Genomic DNA, 18,036 nt, shown 5'->3' on the forward strand with positions numbered 1-18,036 from the left:
AGATTGCAATGGAAACGTATGTATTGTGCCTGCCAGAATACATCTTAACTGCAGATTAAATCACAGTAAATCTCTGTAGAGTGTCAGATTTTAGAAAATCGACGTAGAGTGTCGGGGTGAAGAAAATCGATGGACTGTTAGATTTCAGTGAATCTCTGTAGACTGTCATATTTCAGTGAATCTCCATAGTCAGATTTGAGTAAATTGAGTACAACACTGTAGGTGCAAGGGAGACAATACATTCATCATCACATTTCATGATTCTCCAACTACCCAAATGCATCTGTGTGACGCTCCTGTGAATGATTCAATTTGTATACTTGCTTGACTGCCTAAATATATTTAGGGAGTTAACGTTTGTGAAAAGTAATCTGGTTCTCCATTTCTATTTCTCCATATTTATGACAAATTTGATATAGTAAGGTGGTGGAGCATTCTAGAAAAAAGGGAATTCAAAAACAGCAAACATAGACAGTAGATGGTCCTGTGCAGATTTAAGATGTGGGCTCCATTATGGCATAGACCACTACTATGCAAACAGAATTAGGAAGATGTGGCCAGAGAGAAGACTTTTTTTGGCCAAAGGCTTTAAGGGGGGGAGGGAGGGGGGGGGTCTAAGCAATAATGATATCTACTCTTTCTTAAAAAGTACAACTATCCTTTGAGTATATTCTGTTCCTATGGGGCTTCTGTGATGGAGCACAGATTTCATAGGCAATGTGTTGACCCATCTTGTGTCCATATAGACTCTGGGAAAGTGCCTTCTATCCTCTGCTGAATAGTTATATCTCTCTAGGAGCCATGTTGTTTGACAACTACAGTTTATAGGTTTGCAGCTATCATCTTACAGTGCAGTTATGAATTCACTGCCTGCCATGGGGCAAAAATGTTTGCACATGGAAACATCTGTTTTGCAGAGCTAGATGTTTACATTCAATGTCAAAACTTCCCTAGAAAAGTAGCAGTCAGACACTGATTGGATGATTGACTGAACACTTCACAAAAGTGACATTATGATAATATGTGTTTAAAACATTTTCATACATATTATTGAATTTTTTGCACACATTTTGTAAGACTGAACTCCAGCTTAAAACGCAAGGTTAAAAATAACTATAAACAAGTTAGTCAGGTATGATCATCATAGTATATGAAATGAAGACTGACAGTACCTGCTGCATTTGCCACACGCTCTGTTGTCAAATTCTGGATATTGGGGCGGACTTGAAACACTACCGCTGATCCTGACACACTGCAACATTCAAAAGGAAGACAAATTAATCTTTTAAGAAACTGAAAATAGGTGACGTGTTGACACCCACCCACACATTGCAATCCAATATAGTTATATAAAGAAAGTGACAAGGAAAACAGACTGCACCAGAAATATCGCCACATGTACTGTTTCCAATCACAATATCACGATCAGCTCAACTCGTTATCTGAACAAACTGCCCACCATCATTTGCTTCACATTCTTCTGCATATACTACCAACCATCATTTGCTCCACACTCTTCTCCTGCACATACTGACCACAGGTATTTGCTCCACATTCTTCTCCTGCACATACTGCCCACCACTATTTGCCCCAACCCCTTCTCCTGAACATACTGCCTGCCATCATTTGCTCCACATTCTTCTCCTGCACATAATGCCTGCCATAATTTGCTCTACACTCCTCTCCTGCACATACTGTCCATCATCATTTGCTCCATACTCCTCTGAACATGCTGTCCGCCATCATTTTCTCCACACCCTTCTCCTGCACATACTGTCCATCATCATTTGCTCCATGCTCCTCTCCTGAACATACTGCCCTCCATCATTGGCTCTGCACATTATACCACAAGAAAGACTCAGCACTGATATTAGCGGTGGCCTAAACAAGGAGTCGAAAATATTTATGTTTCCCCAGAGTGGCCCCGTGATGTGTAAGAAAACCATTATACTGGTGTGTATAGATAGATTCCAGTCTGTAACCAAACACAAGGCATCAAAAAAAGAGAAGCATATTTTTTTGATGCCTTAAAAAGGAGGTCTGAGGATAAGTGGCACTCTGAGTTACTGAAACCACAACTTGAATGGATGATTGAGTTTCTGTTGTAACTGTACAGGGGTAAAAGCTGTATCCAGTAACAGGGTAGTAACCTGCTATTTAGGGTAAATCTACCTTTACTTTATTTCATGACTGTGGCATATCCTATACGTTATATCTCCATAAACAGCATATTCTTATGTTTATACAAGCTAAAAGCTGTAACCTGTGTTTCCCCAAGTGCCAAAACATAATGATTTTTAAAGGGTTAGAATCAGGGGTTCCTGGCTTACAGTTTATTGTTCCAACTTTCTACACGTCTACCCTGGTATCCCTTTGTTAGTGGTATGTTTCCTGTCTCTTTGACCGTGTCTCTGACCTACTCAGCCTTGTCTATCAGCCCATACTGTACCCTGTGTCACCTACCTTCTCTGCCCGCTTCCTGAGTTTTGTTTGTACTCTGCCTATAGGTATTTAAGATTGTATTCTCATAGGGATAGAGCTGGATCATTGTCAGATTGGGAATTTTCTCTTGTCTCTGCTATCCTAGCCTCTCGCTTGCCACCTTGATCCCTTTCATCTTCTATCTCGCTATCTATGCTGTTGTGTTCAATTGCTTTGTTACTTCCACCTAATGTGCTGCCAATCTCTACACTTCTTGTGTGCTTGCAGGTTACCCTTTAACCTAGTCTCTCTTAGTCTCCTTCCATGTTACCTCTATGTGCAAGAGGAGGTGAGATTGAGGCACTGCACCCAGTTTTTTAGGTGGTTGTTGGAGTGCCTATGTTTTGGCCCAGTGATCTGGGTTCAGCAGCTATTCACAAAAATGGGTTTCTCCCATGGGTCACCCAGTTTATGAAATCTGTTTGTAACCAAGCACAAGGAAGCCCCAAAACCACACTTTGCAGCCAGTGTGGCTGCAAAGGTGCTACTGATGGCACCCCCTGACTACCCCATTTTGTCTCTGAAATACAAGCCCAGGGTCATGTGTTATGAGTCCTTTTGAATGTGTGCAAGAAATTGCTTAATCTCTGATGAATTGGGATTGTTGAGCCCCTAAAACATGTTGGATATCTCTTCTCATCTTCCTGATAATTGTGGAATCAATAAATGTTAAATCAGAGCTACAACTGATAGGTTAAATCAGAACAACACCCGACTATCCCTTACAGTCAAGGAAGGTGCCATCTTAGACTCTATTTGGATGGCAGTTGCCATCGTGCTGCACATGTGATTAGCTATGACACCAGCCAATGGAGAGTTTAAAAAGTTAGAGCTGAAATAAGCACATGGGCAACCTTGACAGTTGTCATGCCTTGAAAGTAACTGTTTTGGGAGACCATTCAATTGAAGGGTCTTGTTCTGCTTTAACTTTAAAGGTATGACCTGGGGAACACTGCTGCTCAACTTCTTCCTCACCATTAGAAGCACGGGTGAAGGCACTCCCTGGTCCTACCCCTTGTAATACACCATTTTACCATTCACCAGCAAAACAGCCTACTTCATCCTAAGTCTTCTGAGTGTGTGTTTGTACCCCATCTGTTGTTTTGTCTTTGACTTACCTCCCTGCTCCGATGGATGATCCTCAGTTTACTGTTTAGTGTTGCTTCAAGGTAACAAATACATTTTGTACACAGCTACCCTCACTCCTGTCCTAATTTTTTTCAGTTTCCTAACCCTGACAAGCAGTCTTCTGCTGGTCTTTACAACGCAATCTCTCTAGAAGAATGAAAGGCATGTATACTGCCTATTATGCAAGATCAGCATGGGCAGAATGGTTATATCAGGAAATCAGTTACAATAGTAAACATCAGATATTGAAGACGTGACTTTAAGTTTGTAGATATAAGCACAACTGTATGTTTATCTTTCTATTTAATGACAGATTTACACACACACTTTTTTTTCTCTCTACAGACACTTGAGCAGAATAATGCAATAAACACAGCAATACAAACTGTGAACAGGCACCTTTGTTGCCATGGCAACAACATTTGGGTTAGGATTTGTCATGAACGTCGTAAATGCATCAAATCCGGAACTCGCAGGAGAGGGAGGTCCGTGTGGTAGTGTGGTATGATTAGGAGAAATCAAAAAGAAATTGAAAGCAGGGCTGTGTGATCACAATCTAAACCACAAAACACCACATCAAGCAAAAAGGCATTTTAAAGGAAGCTACGGCAAGACACACTTTGATTTAAATTAATAGAGGATGCTATAAAAGATTCTGTACAAAAACTTGCCAGTTCAAAAGAAAGCATTGAGTGTATCCATTATTTAAAGAACATTTTATTCTGAGCCACGCATCAGAGAATGGAAGGCTCAGCGGCGGCCAAACTTGTGACCTAGTGCGAGGAGAGCTGGAATATTTCAAGCCTTAACAATAAAGTAATTTTCATTTTCTTACACTGTTCCTTTACTTTCAATATTGAAGTGCAACTCCAGGCAGACAGGTACATATACAGGTAAAATATATGTAGATTTACTGATTTCCCTGCCCAAAAAAAAACTTTTATTAAACCTTGCAGTGGGTCTACCTCCGTACTGCAAGGGTTAAGTGCTCATTTGTGTCTAGGATAAAAATAAACCTCACTCGAAGGTCTGAGCTGGCTTCTTCTGAGACCGGGCCTTCTAAAGTATCCCCCCCTCCTCTGCAGCGGTTGTCATGTAAATCATTACGCCAGTGCTATAGACGTGAGGACACTCAGGAAGATTCCAATGCTGCAGGGAGGGGAGACAGGCTGAAGGGAGTTCTGTGATAGCTGGCTACTTCGTAGCGTCAGGTGAATATAACTTTGCTATTTTAGCCGCTAGACACAAATGAACACTTAACCCTTGCAGTGTGGGGGGAGCACAACTGCAAGGGTTAATAAACACATTTTCTGGAGTTCTTCTTTAAGCAATGTGCTGTCCTATGTTGCCTCTCCAGCTCCCGAGCTTTCTGGTGCTGGTTGATTGTTTGAGCCCAATGACTCAACTCCAGTGAATGCACACAGGAGTTACTCCATCTTGGCATGCCGTGTCTGCATGCTGAGCTGTGCATGTATGAGTACAGAGTACAGAAAAAAATTACTGACAGGTAAAAAGAAGTCTTTATGGCAAAGATTTACTCAGACTATTCTGCCACAGAAAGCCCGCAAATCAGCATTTTATTTTTACCATTTTAAAAAAGTATTTTATTTCTCTGCTCCCCAGCTCCATCTAGTGACCTCAATGTGGCATTTTCCAAATGTTACATTCGACCTGAAAAGGAAATATACAAAGAGCATTTGTTTTTGCCTCTATTTGCACAGAACAAACGTTTTTAGCCATTCACAGAGCAAATAGTTTATAAATAGACTTTGCTGTGTACCGATTCCAAAAATCAGGTCGCTTTCTTCACACTGGGGGTTTGTCATTTAAATGTTGAGAATGTATAGATGAGAGAAGCAAGTTTTCCAATATTTCGGTATGATGAAGCTTAATGGAGGAATTGTTTAAAGGAGAACTACAGGTGAAACTCGAATAATTAGAATATCGTGCAAAGTTCATTTATTTCACTAATGCAACTTAAAAGGTGAAACTAATATATGAGATAGACTCATTACATGCAAAGCAAGATAGTTCAAGCCGTGATTTGTCATAATTTTGATGATTATGGCTTACAGCTCATGAAAACCCCAAGAACCCCAAATCCACAACCTCAAAAAAGTAGATTATTACATGCAATTAATAAAACAAGGATTGTACATAGAACAATATCGGACCTCTGAAAAGTATAAGCATGCATATGTACTCAGTACTTGGTTTGGGCCCCTTTTGCAGCACTTACTGCAATTACTTTTGCACGATATTCTAATTATTCGAGTTTCACCTGTATGAGGTGAATGAAAATCATAGTTCGAGGCGACGTGCAACAATTAAACTGTCACACGTCGGCTCAATAGATCGGAAAATGAGCGAACACATACCGTCGCTCGCTCACTTCTCGATCATCTCCCTACAGAGAGCGGTGACTGGCAGTCATGGCTCCTTACGGGGATTTCTCCCCTCCCAGCTCCGATCCTCCAGCACTAACTGGAGGAATGGCCTGAGCCAGCTGTCATTCACGCAGCTGTGTGGATCTCGACAGTAATGTCGGGATCCGTCCCGACTGCGGCCTTCTCAGTATACTGCGAACTGAAACTCGCTATATATTGAGCTTTGGGTCATGGGAGGATGCTAGTATATGTCCTCCCGTGACCCTTAAGAGAACTATGGGGAGAAACACTTAGAGGTCTATTCACGAAGCTGCCGAGGGCAGCCGAGTGAATGACCGATCTGAAGTGAAGTGAGCTGAACACTGTTCGGCTATTCACTTCAGGCTGGTACGGCTAATTTTAGCACAATAGTAATGTCCCAATGCTTTTCAATGGGAAAAATATTTTTTTTTTCTATTCTGACATGCTCGTGTCAGAATAAAGAAAAAAAGACACAGCACTGTTTCTCCCCTTGGCGGCCGGGAGCAGGAGACTCCCGGGGCGCCAGGGAGAGTTTGCTGTTTGGAGATCAGTGTCCCTGGTTAGCAGTTAACCAGGGACGCTGATCTCTCTGAAAGTGGCCGGAGCCAGCCGTAAGATCATGGCTGGCTCCGCCCAGCTGTCAGAAGCAGGTCGAGCGGCCGGCCAGCTTCGGCTTTCAGCACGGCTCAGCTGAGCCGATGCATATGCGTTCGGCTCGGCTGAGCCGCTCGGCCATGATCGGGAGCTGTACGGGCTATTGTGAATAGGCCGTACAGCACCCCTTCGGTTCTACTGAACCGAAGGGGTCCTGGGGCCGAAGCTAGCCGAAGGATCGGCCGAAGCTACAGCCAGATCCTTCGGCAGCTTCGTGAATAGACCCCTTAGTTCTCTTTTAAGTAAACATGTATTTAGCTGTGGTTATTCCTTTTTCTGTATCCGTCAAATCGCTGAAATATCTTCCAGCCCCTCTTGCTGTGTTTTCTGTGTACTGTCTGATACTGTCTGAAGAAAGTTCAAAGAATCTTTCTTTTGCATCATAAGGAATTCCTGCCTCCTCCATACCATGGCCATGGAAAGGATTTGAAATCTGCTGTTATTATGTATCTTCTTTTTCTTCAACACTTGGAAAGCAAGCAATTCGACATTTGTCAAACACTCTCCGATGATGTTTTTAACACTCTCAGCTAGACAGATGTCATTTTCTTCACAAAACTTTGAGGTGTGGGAGAGAAACAAGGTAAACAGGCTCGCTTCTACAGAACTATGGGCTTTTTCCTGCAGTCTTTCACTTTATCCTGCAACATGGAAATGTTTGTGCTAAAACCTGCAGTTGAAGGCTCATGTCAATGATTTTTTTTTTTTTTTTTTTTTTTTTAATGTCAAAGAGGTAAGTTTGCAATGCCACATTTTCTCTTTAAAATTACTCACTTTTTACAGAATTCCCTTTTCACATCTCTCAGGAAAACTATCACTTTACTTCTTAACTGGGGCAGTTGATTCAGAAGCCATCTAGGTGATATCTATCACATGTCTGTGTATAAGCATTATGACCAGCTCCCTTGACACACTCGAGTACCCAGGAAAAAACTTGAACTTCAAGGTCTTGCTCTTATGGAGTTGACGGTTCTCATGGCCTGCTTTTTATATCTCTGCTCAATAGTTTTCATACTCGCTGGCAAAGAGTACAATTATCTCACTTTACGCAAGCTTTAAAAGATGACCATAAACAGGAACAAAAGATTTCAAGGCTGAAAAATAACAAATTTGCTACGTCTGTTTTCTTATGGCATAATGTCCTGTTTACAGTGAAGAGACCCTGTCACCAACTTAAATTGCAGATAAAAACACACAAAAAAAAAATCAAATATTTTAACTGCTACTCATGGCCTGCTTTTTATATCTCTGCTCAATAGTTTTCATACTCGCTGGCAAAGAGTACAATTATCTCACTTTACGCAAGCTTTAAAAGATGACCATAAACAGGAACAAAAGATTTCAAGGCTGAAAAATAACAAATTTGCTACGTCTGTTTTCTTATGGCATAATGTCCTGTTTACAGTGAAGAGACCCTGTCACCAACTTAAATTGCAGATAAAAACACACAAAAAAAAAATCAAATATTTTAACTGCTTATATTATAGTATCTGTGCATCCCTACTGAGTATCATTTTTTTTAGCACCCAGACAAACACAAGCACTTAACTCTTGTAGTGCAGGGGTAGCCCCACTGCAAGGGTTAAGAACACTTTTGCCTGGAGTTCTTTCATTTACTTGCAATGTCCCTTTGAACACTGTGGGGAAATTGACCACTCCCAAAAGAGTCAATTTTCAAGCACCCCCCCAGTCTCCTCTCCCATCTGTTACATCATAGCCCCCTCCTCTTCTGGGAGTATCTAATTACTGTGTATGTTGCCCCAGCTCCTCCACCTCTCTCTTCACCCACCTACATAACCTATCATGAAGCAACAGGAGGAGTGAAGGTGAATAATATAGAGTTTCACTTGAGTGACAGCTCAGACTGCAAGATGGTAGCACCCAGCAGCAGCCACATAGCATGCATAAAATATGCTAAATGTACATAAAATCTTATGGAAATGTTTTTGAAATTAATGGTCTGGGTGGTCTTAAACATTCCCCACCATTTTTAAATGTTTTTATACCTGCATATTCTACCTTATTCATATTGAATTCTTTTATTCTATTGCATCCAATCTGCCTGTAAAAATTGATGGTGATGGGGATTTGCCAGATCCATGTTAACTGTGAATGGCAAAGCCTCTTGCCTTCTGGCAAGTGTTGTAGTCCAGCATTTGAAAATCAATAGTTGAATATGAGAAGCTGACAGAGAAGACTGCCATGCTTCCACTTATATAATGTTACCTAGTGGTTTCTTTCTTGGTTTCTACCCAGGACCTATTCAAGCTCCAGTGACAGACACGTGTAATAAACATACATGTGCAACGGTGCAGTGAAAGGTCACAACATCACTGGAACTTGTTACAATAGCACCTCTGGAACTACTGTGCTTACATGTCATATAGGCAGGCAAGCAGGGGTCCCTGTTCAATTGCCTGTGCTGAAGGTCTTCCTAATGGCTTTCTTCTTAAAGCATAACTGGACTGAAAAGTAGCCTTTGTACTAAGCAACGAAGAACTGGCTGTCTGATTAATGGTGGCATATTGGTAAAATGACCCCCATAAGTAATTGTTTGCTCATGCATAGCACACAAAACCATATGATGATCAGCCAACCACCTGGTGTGGACTGAAGTTGAGCTCTGGGAATGACATCATATGCCACATTTGAAATCAAAACTAATCACTTGGGACCACTTCCACTTCAGTGTAATTTGGGAAGCTGGTGGATCAGCATTGGTTCCCTATGGATTATGCATGGAGGTGCCATTTAATTTCTTAACAGCAGATGCCAACACCAAGCAGTGTCTCTTACCTTATCAGGACAGCCTTTCAAACAAGGAATGATATCTGTCACATGAAAGGTAACGTTTCTGTAACATGGCAAGGTTTCTTAAAATATTTTCCTAAAGGCTAGTGGCTGTGGCTAAATCCATCTATAACATGGCAGCATTTATACTATGGCATTGTGTGAAACATGGAAGCACTTAACAGGACAATGTAAGTAAAATGGCAGTGTCTGTTACATCGCAGTACTATGGTTATTCATAGTAGCATAACTCTTTGGCAGCACACCTGTATGACGTTTACATGGATGTGCTCTGGTACCAACTATATACAGGAAATATATATAGAGAGAGAGAGAGAGAGAGAGAGATAGATAGATATAAAACAAATCATACATTAAAACAGGAATGCACGAATAGCCGATGCTCCCTAAAAATGACAGCTGCCTCCTAACTTTTGAGTTTTTCTCTAGTCTAGTCTTTCAATGGAGCTGGAAAAGTATTTGAACTTGTACCAAGTACGGTACTTAGTATCTGTGCATCCCTACTGAGTATCATTTTTTTTAGCACCCAGACAAACACAAGCACTTAACTCTTGTAGTGCAGGGGTAGCCCCACTGCAAGGGTTAAGAACACTTTTGCCTGGAGTTCTTTCATTTACTTGCAATGTCCCTTTGAACACTGTGGGGAAATTGACCACTCCCAAAAGAGTCAATTTTCAAGCACCGCCACAGTCTCCTCTCCCATCTGTTACATCATAGCCCCCTCCTCTTCTGGGAGTATCTAATTACTGTGTATGTTGCCCCAGCTCCTCCACCTCTCTCTTCACCCACCTACATAACCTATCATGAAGCAACAGGAGGAGTGAAGGTGAATAATATAGAGTTTCACTTGAGTGACAGCTCAGACTGCAAGATGGTAGCACCCAGCAGCAGCCACATAGCATGCATAAAATATGCTAAATGTACATAAAATCTTATGGAAATGTTTTTGAAATTAATGGTCTGGGTGGTCTTAAACATTCCCCACCATTTTTAAATGTTTTTATACCTGCATATTCTACCTTATTCATATTGAATTCTTTTATTCTATTGCATCCAATCTGCCTGTAAAAATTGATGGTGATGGGGATTTGCCAGATCCATGTTAACTGTGAATGGCAAAGCCTCTTGCCTTCTGGCAAGTGTTGTAGTCCAGCATTTGAAAATCAATAGTTGAATATGAGAAGCTGACAGAGAAGACTGCCATGCTTCCACTTATATAATGTTACCTAGTGGTTTCTTTCTTGGTTTCTACCCAGGACCTATTCAAGCTCCAGTGACAGACACGTGTAATAAACATACATGTGCAACGGTGCAGTGAAAGGTCACAACATCACTGGAACTTGTTACAATAGCACCTCTGGAACTACTGTGCTTACATGTCATATAGGCAGGCAAGCAGGGGTCCCTGTTCAATTGCCTGTGCTGAAGGTCTTCCTAATGGCTTTCTTCTTAAAGCATAACTGGACTGAAAAGTAGCCTTTGTACTAAGCAACGAAGAACTGGCTGTCTGATTAATGGTGGCATATTGGTAAAATGACCCCCATAAGTAATTGTTTGCTCATGCATAGCACACAAAACCATATGATGATCAGCCAACCACCTGGTGTGGACTGAAGTTGAGCTCTGGGAATGACATCATATGCCACATTTGAAATCAAAACTAATCACTTGGGACCACTTCCACTTCAGTGTAATTTGGGAAGCTGGTGGATCAGCATTGGTTCCCTATGGATTATGCATGGAGGTGCCATTTAATTTCTTAACAGCAGATGCCAACACCAAGCAGTGTCTCTTACCTTATCAGGACAGCCTTTCAAACAAGGAATGATATCTGTCACATGAAAGGTAACGTTTCTGTAACATGGCAAGGTTTCTTAAAATATTTTCCTAAAGGCTAGTGGCTGTGGCTAAATCCATCTATAACATGGCAGCATTTATACTATGGCATTGTGTGAAACATGGAAGCACTTAACAGGACAATGTAAGTAAAATGGCAGTGTCTGTTACATCGCAGTACTATGGTTATTCATAGTAGCATAACTCTTTGGCAGCACACCTGTATGACGTTTACATGGATGTGCTCTGGTACCAACTATATACAGGACAGTTTACACTTATTTGCAGCTCTCCAAGGTAGGACAGGCTGAACCCCAGGTTGTGCCTTTTATACCTGCATAGAGTTTAGCTTTGATAATCCCTTTACGAATGTGGCAAGCCTTTCTTTTTAAAAGCCACAACACGTTACAAAAGCATACAGATTAGTTATTGGTTCTTAGGTAGTTTATTTCACTGTTCCTTTTTCTCCTCTCTAAATTGGTCCTATATTGGCTTTACAAAAGGTAACCCTATCTACAGGTAGGCTGGAACATCAATTTCATTCATTAAATATGCAATATAAAATAATAATGTATTGTGCATTTAAGGTAAAGAAGTCACCTTTGAAGGCTAGTGAAGGAATGGCATGAGAGATCTATTATAGACTTTAAAGACAGAAGGACAAGCTTTGAGGTCGTGTCATGTGTATGTATTTTCAAGCACAGCTGTCACACTGTACGCACCAGAAGTCAGGTACACATGCTGACTGCACAACAGTATGTAACAGTAATATAAAATGCAGGTCTCTGCTTGGAAAATAAAATCACCCGGCAACAACTTGTTATTTTCCCAGCAAGAGGTATAATCATTTTAAAGTGTTATATAAAGGAAAGTGAAATGCCTATTTATAGTCTAATAAAGCACATGATGGCTTTATAACTTAAAATCTCATATGCCAAATTATTGTGATCACAAACATACTTCAGCTTCTACAGTTTATTGAAGCGTGCCTTCGACAGGTTTGTAGTTTTGTTATACTTTCTTTCGCAGTGCGTTCTTTTTGGAAAGGAAATGGATATTTTCAAAATATGATTCAAGATGGAACCATAATCTTATTAGGAGAAGAAAGCCACTGCAACAAAAATGTTTGATCCAATAAGAGCATGCCAGTCACATATGAAGTAATATGGCAGCACTGTAGAGCACAGAGTAGCAACTCAGATTTTACTTTCACTATTTATATCTATACACAAGGTATTCATATCCATACCGCCATTGCTGAATGATCACATGCAGCAGACTCACAAAGCGATGACTGCCTACTGTGCATCGAATCATCCACCAAAACCAGCTTAGTTCCAGCCAGTCACCACAGAAAAAAGTGAGGAGCATCAACACATCATACAGGGAGCCACTGGAGCCATTCTATGAATAAACCATAGCCTGTGCGGATTTTGTGGGCATTCAAGCAGCATTGTAAGGCAGGCATATGCATTATGGGAAGGAATGGCCATCAATGCTAATGGCCGTTTATGGGTTCTATATAAGCCACAGGCCCAAAGTGTCTATAGGAGCTCATATTAGGAGTAATAACGGGTTGCATAAGGAAAAACACAGGGCAGAGAAAAATGTAACCCTTGCAGTGGAGATACTTCAGCACTGCAAGGGTTAATTGCTCGTTTTGGTCTAAGGTCTAAAATAAAAAAGATATACTCACCTAAACCTTGGTCCCACCTGGCTGCTTGTCCCTGCAGCCTCTCTCCCCTTTCGCTCCAGCAGTCTAATGACCCATGAGTCATCACGTCTAACATCAGTGCGTTAGACATGAGGACGGCGAGGGACACTGCATTGCCAGAGTGGAGGGGAAGAGAAGCTGCACGACTGGCCTAGCAGCCAGGCAGGACCGAGGTTTGAGTTTGTATATCTTTGTTATTTTAAACCCAAGAACAAAATTAGCATTTAACCCTTGCAGTGTGGGGTTGGTTACATTTTCTTCTTTAAATCTCTGGCTCTGTATTAGAAATCTGCATAGAGTTGCTTTGTATACAGAGTCATTTTGGATTGGATTCTTATAATGACAGATTTTATTGAAGAAGGTAAAGTATATTTAAACCCAACCCACTAAAATCTCACATCATCTTTAATATTGTGATGTAATTTGAAAAGCTGTTTTGAATCTTTATAAAGCTGCAGGTATTATTAAAAGGATAGCTGATGATCTTACCATGGAGGCCTAACCAGGCTCGTCCTGTAATAGAGTGACAACTGCCTGCCGCATGACCTAATCTTGTCACTTTGATTGACAAACCTGTCAAGAGATATGATCTTCAGCTGACCAGGGGCGTTTTCTCATTGCAGTGTGTGCAAGTTAAGGGGTCTTAAGGGGTGTGGCAGAGTGAATGAACACTGCTATGTAATTAAGGATCTACAAGATCCCAGTGCACATGGCAAACAGGGCTCACTGGAGAGGAGTTGGGCTGATATACATAGACTGACAGGGTTATTCACAAAAGGGTGAAGAGTTTGGAGAAGGCAGGGGAAGTGAATAATCTAGGCCAAAATAGCTGATTTGGAAAGAGTCTCCAATTCAGCTCACTTTCCAGTTCAGTTATGTTGTCCTAGATTGTTTACTTCTCCTGCCTTCTCCAAACCCTCCACCCTTTTGTGAATAACCTTGTCAGAGTCTAAAGCTGGCCATACACCTATAGATTATCTGCAGATTTTCTATGGTCAGATGGAAGTGCAACAGATCCCTCCATCTACGCTAAACTGTGTGGATGAAGGAATCTCGCACTGGGCCAAGCTTCAGTATCTTGTTAGTCGGCCCCGCTGGCTCTCAAAATACCTGAACAATCTGATTGGATGCAGGCATTGTTCAGGTATTTTGACAGCCAGTGGGGTAGACGAGCAAGATACTGAAGCTTGGCCCAGTGCGAGATTCCTTCATCCACACAGTTTAGCGTAGATGGAGGGATCTGTTGCACTTTTTCCATCTAACTATAGAAAATCTACAGAAAATCTATTGTTGCATTGCCAGCTTAAGAGACATGGACAAAGGTATTTGGATGTTTATTTTCTTGTTTATTTTATGTACTGGTTACAGCTTAGCTACCCAGTAGGATAGAAAGGTAATCCTATGTTAGTTAGCCTCCTAAGTTGGAGTAGGTTTTTATTTGTAACATTTTTGCTTTGGAGCCTTATGTATGACATACATGCTTAATAAAATGCATGTGATTACTGAGACAAAGATGCATTTTTGTGATCAACGGACCCGGCCAGCCTGCCACAGCGGCCATATTTACATAAAACCATTCCATGTTTTCTGCCTACCTCAAAGAAGAACTGCATAAAATAGTCAGGGGCTGTTGAGACAATAAATGCCTTTGTCAAATGTATTGGTGGTCATTCGCTGGCCGCTGATATATCTATCAGCAGATTTTGTAGGAGCCAGCTCCACTGGCAACAACTAGGCAAAATGTCAAAAGTCAGAGGCCAGCTGGAATTGGGGTTTCCTGGGATTTGTCCAGTCCTGATATAAAGAAAGGGGTATACAGTACATATTAATGTACTGTATTTGTTAGCCTTTACATAAGTTCTGAATCTTTTGGATTGATTTACTAAAATGTTAGTTCAACAAAAAGGTGAACATAGGTCAGCAAAACATCCCCTGCATGCCCTCCCTCCAGGAGTGAGAGGCACAAAAGGTGAAAATGAACCGTGTTTATTTTCATTTAAAACAAATGCAGCACAGTGAATGCCATATACGTTTTTGTTATGTTATTATATTGCCCATTAAGTTATGCCTTACCCAATTATCAGTTATTTACAGCTTAATATATTAGCACATTGTAAAATATTAACGCCGGTAATGCATTACTTTTGTTAGTATTAACTGACTATAAAAAAACTCTAAACATATCTTTAGACAGCCAAGAAACAAACAGAAATCACTAGCTTATAATCAATATTCCATCTCTGAAATAACAGCCAGACCATTACTTACATTTATACCTTTTACAACAGGCTTTTACTATGCAGTTAAATTATGTATTCATTTCTGCACGCCTTAAATGATCCCCGGTGTGCCATGTTTTTATTACACTACTACACACAAATAAATATTTGTTGGGTTTATTATACCCTCTAGTGGAAAAAATAAGTTTAGAATCTTGTGTGTCAATGAGTGCACATCCTTCCTGCAAAAACACAAAAAAGGGGACCTAGAATGAACAGTAATACTCAAATCAATAGTATGCAGCTAATAATCAAGAAATACAGTACAGTAAGAGCGGTTAAGGTCTGGAACTCACTGCCATCGGCAGTGATTTCAGCCAAGAGTGTAGATTTGTTCAAGAAACGTTTGGACAATTTCTTGAGGGACCGTAATATCCAGGGATACCAGCATCCCTAAGAATGAGATGATGCGTGGACCTATATGGGTTGGACTTGATGGACGTATGTCTTTATTCAACCCCAAATACTATGTATACATTTAGATAGGTGATAATATTATTTGCAAGTTAGATGTTACTAAAAACTTACATCCTGGTCTCTTATTCCAACATTTAAAAGGGATTAGATCCTGTACATTATTGGGTTGATTTACTAATAAATACATGTGCATTGCTGAAAATTATATTGAACATCAAACACCCAATCATGCAAGGCAAATTAATATAAACATATCTAGCACAGGAATGGATGAAAAAGAAAATACCTGTTGATCCTGCCAGAAATCCATTGCTATCATTTGTCCTGTACACTCTGCAGGGTTACCTCAAATAATGTTATCAGGAAGTGTGTTAGGATTGCAGAACACTCCACCCTCATGTTGTTGAGACAATGAGAGGAGGGGTATATTGGGTGTTTTGTAGTCCTAACACACTTCCTGTCCTAGGATGACAACTTTGCTAACCAGCACTGTCACCTAGGATAAGAAGTGTGTTACTGGCAGGATCACCAGGTTAAAAAAAAGAAAAAAGAAAACAAATTCATCTACCACATCTAAGGACTGGTAAATTGAAATATACATATTACATTTTTGCTGTTGTGTTTTTAAATACACTTTAAGTAAATACGAGTTCACTAAATGAAAATTGGGTATCACCCACTTTTTGTTTCAATCATTGGTACAAAGAAGCATATACTTATACTCTATTCAATTTGTGTATTTCACAAAAATACATCTCTTATTATTGATATATATATATATGTACAGTATATATCACTGACAAGTTTTACACAGTGTTTTACATACTGCACATTCACATCAGTCCCTGCCCTTGAGGAGCTTACACTCTAAGGTCCCACCTCAAACAAAGGCATACATACATGCAAGCACATACTACAGCTGAGTTAGACCGTAGCAAGTTAACCTTCCGGAATGTCTTTGAAGTGCCAGAGGAAACCCACGCAAGCACAGGAAGAAAATGCAAACCCCATGCAGAGAGTGACCTGACCAGTTCCATTGACCTTCAGGCATCAGAAAAAATAATAATCTTAAACCAAAAAAAAAAAAAAAGAAACATGCAAACGATCCGAATTTATTAGTCTTGTAACAAAACAACTATGATTTCTTGATTTATAAAAATGCCAGAAATTGCTTTATATTTGTGTACGTTTCTGTGTTTTTTGAACATACTTACAAGCCACACTTAGAGGTTACTGTGTACAGTCTACAGGGTTATTCACAAAAGGGTGAAGGGTTTGGAGAAGGCAGGAGAAGGGAACAATCTAGGCCAAAATAGCTGATTTGGAAACATTATCCAATTCACCTCACTTTATAGTTCAGCTATGTTGTCCTAGATTGTTCACTTCTCCTGACTTCTCCAAACTCTTCACCCTTTTGTGAATAACCCTGTAAATGTTTGATCATGTTGGTTAAACCATCTTATTTCTTATTATATGTTGAATATACTGTTAAATGTACCAACATGTCTTCAGATGGCAAAGCAAAAACAGACTACAAAAACACACTACATAACACACACATGAACTAGGGCAAATCTCCCCAATGTAGGCCTCAACAGCAATACATATCTAACAAAGGTTCTAATATTTCCCCACTTTACCCAAAACAGTTTGGCAAGATCTCCATTTTAACATATTATATCACTGTTTTGACTAAGATGTTACATAGTTACATAGTATTTGAGGTTGAATAAAGACATTAGTCCATCAAGTCCAACCTATTAGGATCTCATTCTAGGAGTACCTGTACCCCTGTATATTACCTGTACCCCTGTATATTACGGTCCCTTAAGAAATCGTCCAAAAGTTTCTTGAACAATTCCACATTATTTGCTGAAATCACCGCCTGTGGCAGTGAGTTCCAGACCCTAAATGATCTTACTGTGAAGAACCCCCTTCGCCCCTTGTGCTGGAATTTTTTTTCCACCAATTTTAGGTGATAGCCTCTAGTTTTTGTAACTGAGTTAATTTTAAACAGTTTATCGCTAATGTTGCTACCACCATTGAACATTTTGTACATGGAAATCATATCCCCCCTTAATCTCCTCACCTCTAATGTGAACATGTTTAAATTTAGTAGCCTTGTCTTGTAGCTCTGGTCCTCCATACCCCTAATTAGTTTGGTTGCCCTCCGCTGGACTTTTTCCAACTCAAGGACATCTTTTCTTAGTACTGGTGACCAGAACTGGACCGCGTACTCCAGATGAGGTCGAACCAATGATCTATAAAGTGGCAAAATTATAGACTTGTCCCTGCAATACATCCCCTT

At 40.4% G+C, this 18,036-nt stretch overlaps 1 protein-coding gene across 1 annotated transcript in view; it reads right to left on the reverse strand.

Annotated features, from left to right (window-relative positions):
- Positions 1–1,128: 1,128 nt before the first annotated feature.
- LOC108798207 (receptor-type tyrosine-protein phosphatase N2-like) overlaps positions 1,129–18,036 on the reverse strand; it is a 300,545-nt gene continuing 283,637 nt past the window's right edge. The window contains exon 11 of the mRNA XM_018569937.1: positions 1,129–1,252. Coding sequence (XP_018425439.1) covers positions 1,129–1,252 — 124 coding nt within the window. The remainder of the gene's footprint in view (positions 1,253–18,036) is intronic.

The sequence above is a fragment of the Nanorana parkeri genome, unplaced genomic scaffold (assembly GCF_000935625.1).
Source record: "Nanorana parkeri isolate BGI_ZX_2015 unplaced genomic scaffold, ASM93562v1 scaffold1427, whole genome shotgun sequence".
Classification (NCBI taxonomy): Eukaryota; Metazoa; Chordata; class Amphibia; order Anura; family Dicroglossidae; genus Nanorana; species Nanorana parkeri.